The following is a 6532-nucleotide window of genomic DNA, read 5'->3' as shown; positions in this document are numbered from 1 at the left end:
AAACATTCATACTAAACCAGAATAGATGTTCTGTACACAACTGTTATGTTGATATCCTTTATTATTTTTATATATGAGAAGTCTTTCAAAACTACAGACACAACAAATTTACAAGGTTAGGCAGTTTTATTGTAAAACCACACATAGAGCATTTTCTCAGTTATAACAGTGACAATTTTGTGACCATCCCCATTCCATTAACCTTTGCTCATATGAATGGTACATGAACTTTGCTGAAAACCAAGAGGAGCTCACTGGCTACAACACAGGAAATGTACCAGGCAGTAATTAAATACAAATGTATTTTAAATTAGGTTTCATAGAGGAAGTGTGCTTGTTCCTGGATGATTGTCACAAATAACACATTTTGACAATATAATTCTCGTAAAAATCCACAGTAGCAGTATATATGATTTTGGAACTTCTTTTACGTGACCATTCAAACGGAAGTATTCTGAGTTTAATCTTGATTTAATGTTTCAATGTATGTCCACCCGAAAAATGACTACAGTTTTCTAAGCGAGTTGAATGCCATGCCACCAGTCACTGTTCATTGTCGGTAGTACACTGGCTGCATTGTGGTTCAGGGCAGATTTCCACTTGTTGCGGCAGGAATCGACAGTGCTGTCAAAGCTAGGAACATTAATGTTCATTTTGCAGTAGCTGTGCTATGACGCATCTCCAACTCAGTTGTTGTTTTGATGAGTCATCTTGCTCCCATACTTTGAAGCTTTGTTAATCTCAGTCTGGCCAATCATCCAACGAACAGCCACTGAAGCTGTGAAATAAATGGTCATTTTAGATTTAATGTTTTACGACGGGAGTAAAAAATAAAGACATACTTGAGAGTACTTCCAGAGAAAGAAAAAGTTAGATTTTCATTATCATTCTCCGTGACAAAGATTTGATAATCTACAGTATATTTATTTAAAAGATTATCTACCAAGTACAAATATTATCATACTTGAAGTATGAGTTTAACAGATAAGAGCAATTTTTTGTTGTGTCAGAGTTGAAAATGAATTTAAACAAAACTGTCTAACTTTATTTAATACCATTTTATTACTCCTGTTTGGCCAATTTCCAGTACTGTTATGTCATTTATGTATTTTTTAATTTATTTTCTTAGTCGTATTAGATTTTAACTTCTATGTGCTGTTATGTAACGCAATGAAATGTAATGTAATTGACAGTATGAACCCACATGTCACATACACACTTTTGGCAAAGGCAGGATATTTTTCTTTAACCAATCAGATTTAAGAATTACTAAACAAGGACAGTTATCAGGCTTATGACATGGGCATTTTTCCCGTGCTTTGATTTGTTGATCACAGATAAAAGTGAATATGAGTTATGAAAGCTTGGTGTCAAACACGAACAAAAATTCATTTCAGAGATGGACCCTCCCTCTCTGTAATGTCGCATATTGGTGTCATGGTTTTGTGTTTTATTTTATAAAATTGTGACCGTTTTTGTGTGTGTGTGTAAAATTGTGACATGATAGTCATGGTATTAAGAAGTGGCTTAGGTCACTTTCAGTCCCCGCTGAAGGCCCAGAACTGCCACTGCAGTTGTGCAATGGTAAAAATAAACCACTGTTAACAATACAACAAGAAAACAATAAAATAATCTCTAAACACATAAAACCTGACTATAAGAAGAAACGCAATTTACATTACAACGTGTGAAATTACTGCTTTGTGAAATGAACAGGAGCAGGTTAAAAGCAGGGAGGGGTGAGTTAAACCCTCAAAACAGGCACCTAGTTTTGAGTGAAACCCACCTGCAGTGCAGAGGACCACCGCAGACAAAATGGTCACCACTGATCTTGAAAGGATGAGCTGTGCGAGGAGTAGGCCCAGTGGGTACAGGAGAAGGCAGGACCAGAACAACCAGTTGATCAGTGACCAGGGCCGCCGCGGTGGGTTCACCATGGGGCCGGGGTACCGCCCCGTCCGCTCGTAGCCCTCTTGAAAACCGTCCTTTATATTCATACATATCAATAAAAGAAGACAGAATTGTTTCAATTAATGACATATTCAACTCAAACAAGATTCCTTCGGATTTTTCTTTCTCCACAATAATAGGTTCTAGGAGGCCCCACTAGTCTAAAAACGGCATTCTGGTTAATATCAAAATAGGGGGGGTTATCACCTTCTCCTGGTAGAGTTTGTGAAGCCAATTAGCGCACTCAGATTCATCTTCTGGGATCAGGTCCAGCGGAATTCTCCTGCAAGTTATCAAGGCGAAGCAAGCTCTCAGATACAGACAGGATGCTCATTTTTATGTAGTCAATACCTCACATATAAATCTGCGTGGTATTTCTTTCCGTGAAGGATTCCCAGCAGGGTTGGCATTTCATTGTTTCTGAAGTTGAGCGTGGAGTCGTAGACTGCTGCGACTGAGTATTAAAAGATACACGATGGTTTGAAGCGTACACTTGATTTGAAAATGACTGGAACTTGACATGATGGTGGCAGCTACCCACCAGTTCCTCTGAGGTTTTGAACAGTGACCCAGAAGCCTTTGGTTCTTGGTAGAAGATGATACTTCAGTTTGGGCAGACCTTTAGTCTCGGCCACCTGCATGCTGATCTGGTGCTTCTTTGCTGTGAAGCGAGTTCCTTCACAGTAAAGCAAAAACTAGCAGCGGAAAATTATTTATCAATGGTTTTATTCCAAAACTTTAATCACGGATAAACCTAAAGTATAACTATACGTACCCAATAGTTTTCAGGATAGTCCCTAAGGTTCCGAAGGCTTTGAGTCACTGTCGTTCTGTCCTCTTCCCACTTCCTCTTGCAGAAAACGATCTCCAGGAAGTACCACATCCAACCGATGACCGGGACGTAGGCCAACTCCTTTTTGGCAAGAACTTTGGAACTCTGAAAAATATTCAGATTGCTTTCAATAAGCACTCGCCTCCCATCAGAGCCACCGAAAGACTTGAACGGAAAGTATGTCAGCTTGAGAATAGTAAAGGTCAGAGGCGTAGCCAGGAATTTTTCCAGTAGGGGCGCACGCCCACAGGAAAAAAAATCTAACATCACCCACGCCGTTCGCTGATCCGGGTCAGGGAGGCAAACGGTGAATGGATAACATCGCGCACATAGAATAGCGCAAGCACATTCGCGCAAGACCGAAAGAAAAAAACGGCATGAAAATGAAGAATCGAAAAAGCTCGATTTTTTTCAACCGGGGCGCAAGGAGTCCGAACCGGGGCGCCGCCCCGGCTCGCCCCGGCTTGGCTACGCCTCTGGTAAAGGTAAATAATTATCAATATGACAAAAGTATTCATATACATTCTTAACATACTTTGTATATTGAAATGTGCTAGTCGCACCTCAGCTAGATTTTGGATGGGGCACAAAACTTTACAGGATCCAGAAAAGAGGACGTAAATTAGAGTTATTTAAATGATCGAATCGCTACTGCCACCTGTGGCCCAAAAAATAAAATTGCATGCTCCTTTCTTCATATCCATGTTTCTCATTTTTTAAGCCTTTCTCGGAGACAATGAGGGTGTCTGAGGCGTACTAGAGGTCGGTCTCTTCTGAGGAGGTGTAGAATCCATTATGCCGAAATAATAGCGTTTGGTCGTTACTGTGAGAAAACAACAAGCTAGCACAAGAACGATCATGACGTCACATCTGCAGGGAGAGTGCGGAAAAAAATCGAGCTTGAATCCAGTATGATTTCTTTTCTTTACACAGGCTTGCATTGTGAACAGTGCCATACATGGTCAAAGGATATTGGCAAAATATTTTGGGGCAAAATCCTGCGTACAGTTTTGTTGAACAGAATACAGTGTTTAAACATTTATTTTTCAACTGATGATTGTAAAGATATTGTACGTTCTTACCCCGAGGACTCCGAATCTCTCACAGAAGGTCCAACCACACAGGAAGTCTATCTCAAAACTGTGGTTGAGAACCACAATTGCATTTTCCTTTCCATACAATGGGTACGATTTTGGATCCGTATACAGGCTGCATTCTGTTCCAGACCACCACTCTAATGTGGCAACCATCTCTAGAAGAGGATATTGACAGTATACTTGAGAGACTGCATGATGAGTCCAAGATGCAGTTTTTACACTTACGGCTATAGATGGAGTAGGCAAATCTGCAGTTGACCTTCCGTGCCAGCTGCTTGTTGAACAGCCACAGAGGAAGAGTGCATAGCTGAAGCAGGTTGATGATGAGGCCGCTGACCAGGAACACATAACAGATGATCAGACTACTCAAGAAGTGGCTTTTCAGCAGCTGGACCAGGCTCATTGCTCTGAAATATTTCAATAACAATTGTTGTGTCAAGTACAACTAACAGTTTTTACAACTCTTGGGCGTGACTCCATGCATTGCCCAACCAGAACCAGCATAATGTATTCATTGCAACATGTCAGTTCATTTGTTCAATGGATTCTTTTATTTGAAGGCACAATAAAGAAGCTATTGAGTTTATTTCTGAAAGTAAGCACTCATGTTGGATTGCATAAAAGTTAGACCCTACACGTATTCGAGCAGAGAAAAACACGCGGTAGCATTTGTACTACAAATAAAAAGTTCTTACCCACAACAGTAAGCCAAGTAAACTGTACCTTGCACCGTGCACCAGAAGACTGCTCCTAATTTCTCCAAGCTAAGGCAAGGTTGGGACATCAACGTTGTGTATTATATTGCACCTGACGATCTTGTTCTGCCTGCTCTTGTTTCAGGTCCGTTTGACGTGGGCGACACAACAGTTCGTCGGTGACAGCGCACAGTTGCTCTTTCTACCACACCCATCTCTTTGTATAGAAACCACTGGGTGGGTGGCGTGCCTTCGATCGTCCAAGCAGAGTCAGCGACCGCCTCCAAGGATCGTCCGCACAGCCGAAGGCTCACGACCACGGCCCTGGTCACAAGCGCATGCAGCACACTGTAGATTTTAAAGTTGTAGTAAAGTTGCAAAGTTATGCTTTCTGTCACAATGTTATGGGTTTTTCCCAGCAGACGTTTTCTATCAAAAACAAACGGAGCCCCTAAGGTGACTTACCAGAGAGAGGAAAAACAAGAAAAATAAACAAACTTTGCTTTCGCTCACAAAGTTTGCAAGATTTTTGGGGGCGGTCGCGGCGACGCAATTTGTTTTCTAATGCGCGTTTGTGTACTTCAGCGTAAAGAAAAACACAATTAGAGGGTATTCTGATTTCCCCATTCGAACTTGATTTGAAAAAAAAAAAAAAAAAAAACGTAATACGTATACTGTTAATGTACTGTTTATTGTTTCTCAAAAAAACTGATAGAATTTTACGAAACTTATACATCGCAATAATTTTATGGGAAAGCAAAGTTTTCATCATGTCTAGGGCAAATTTTATGAAAAGAAATCTAGTTATATATATATAAAATTAGATTCAATACTTTTCCTCATTGCTTCTAACAGGGAAGAAACATAAAACTAACATAGTGCGCACCGCAGGTCTCTGATGCAATACCTGAAATTATTGTGGTTTGCAACACACACAAATATAATTGGATTTTAAGTATTTATAAAAGTATTTCTTACTGTAGGTGGGTGAGGCTTACCGTACTGCATATCAAATTGTTAAACGTGCTGCACTGCATTCCAAACTATGAATTTGTTGTTGGACAACGACCTCTAGTGGTACTTTGTAAATCTGAAGCAAAATAAAATTCACACACTAGTTGGTCCCATGTTACCTCAAAAATACTTCAAAATACTGCTCTCCAAATATCATGACCAATAAAATACAATAACGTAGCAGGACCAAGTGTTGATCAAAAACAAGGCAAATTATTTATTCTTACATAAAAGGTAAACATTACAAGCCATTGTAACAATATTATTAAACAGTATTTGTGCATGCCTAATTGTTAAACGTGCTGCACTGCATTCCAAACTATGAATTTGTTGGCGGACAACGCCCTCTAGTGTTACTTTGTAAATCTGAAGCAAAATAAAATTCACACACTAGTTGGTCCCATGTTACCTCAAAAATACCTCAAAATACTGCTCTCCAAATATCATGACCAATAAAATACAATAACGTAGCAGGACCAAGTGTTGATCAGAAACAAGGCAAATTATTTATTCTTACATAAAACGTAAACATTACAAGCCATTGTAACAATATTATTAAACAGTATTTGTGCATGCCTAATTGTTAAACGTGCTGCACTGCATTCCAAACTATGAATTTGTTGGCGGACAACGACGTCTAGTGGTACTTTGTAAAGCTGAAGCAAAATAAAATTCACACATTAGTTGGTCCCATGTTACCTCAAAAATACCTCAAAATACTGCTCTCTAAATATCATGACCAATAAAATACAATAACGTAGCAGGACCAAGTGTTGATCAGAAACAAGGCAAATTATTTATTCTTACATAAAAGGTAAAAGGTTACATTTGTCCATGGCTAAAAAAGGTATATATTTTTGCAGATATATATTTTTACTTGCATTTACAAGTATGTCGAAACGTACTTGCAAATACGTTGGAATATACGTAGTTGCCCATCAAAA

The 6532-nt window shown here is 39.3% G+C and overlaps 1 protein-coding gene across 4 annotated transcripts; it reads right to left on the bottom strand.

Moving 5' to 3' along the window:
* Positions 1 to 43: 43 nt before the first annotated feature.
* agpat4 (1-acylglycerol-3-phosphate O-acyltransferase 4 (lysophosphatidic acid acyltransferase, delta)) lies at positions 44 to 4891 on the bottom strand. 4 transcript variants are annotated; one of them, XM_061285362.1, is made up of 9 exons: positions 4575 to 4891; positions 4105 to 4286; positions 3865 to 4034; positions 2726 to 2887; positions 2492 to 2645; positions 2302 to 2404; positions 2158 to 2233; positions 1787 to 1985; positions 44 to 778 (listed from the first exon to the last, which is right to left on the bottom strand). In XM_061285362.1, exons 1-9 carry the CDS (start codon positions 4661 to 4663, stop codon positions 687 to 689), a joined length of 1227 nt encoding a protein of 408 aa, XP_061141346.1. In that variant the 5' UTR covers positions 4664 to 4891; the 3' UTR covers positions 44 to 686. The 4 variants fall into 4 exon arrangements, with proteins under 4 accessions (XP_061141346.1, XP_061141347.1, XP_061141348.1 ...); XM_061285363.1 differs by having other exon boundaries at positions 4105 to 4211; positions 4575 to 4890; XM_061285364.1 differs by having other exon boundaries at positions 4603 to 4888.
* Between the last annotated feature and the right edge of the window lie 1641 nt (positions 4892 to 6532).

The sequence above is a fragment of the Syngnathus typhle genome, linkage group LG8 (genome assembly GCF_033458585.1).
Source record: "Syngnathus typhle isolate RoL2023-S1 ecotype Sweden linkage group LG8, RoL_Styp_1.0, whole genome shotgun sequence".
NCBI classification, from domain to species: domain Eukaryota; kingdom Metazoa; phylum Chordata; class Actinopteri; order Syngnathiformes; family Syngnathidae; genus Syngnathus; species Syngnathus typhle.
Note: the sequence above shows the minus strand (reverse complement) of the source record. Positions and strands in the feature narration are given on the sequence as shown.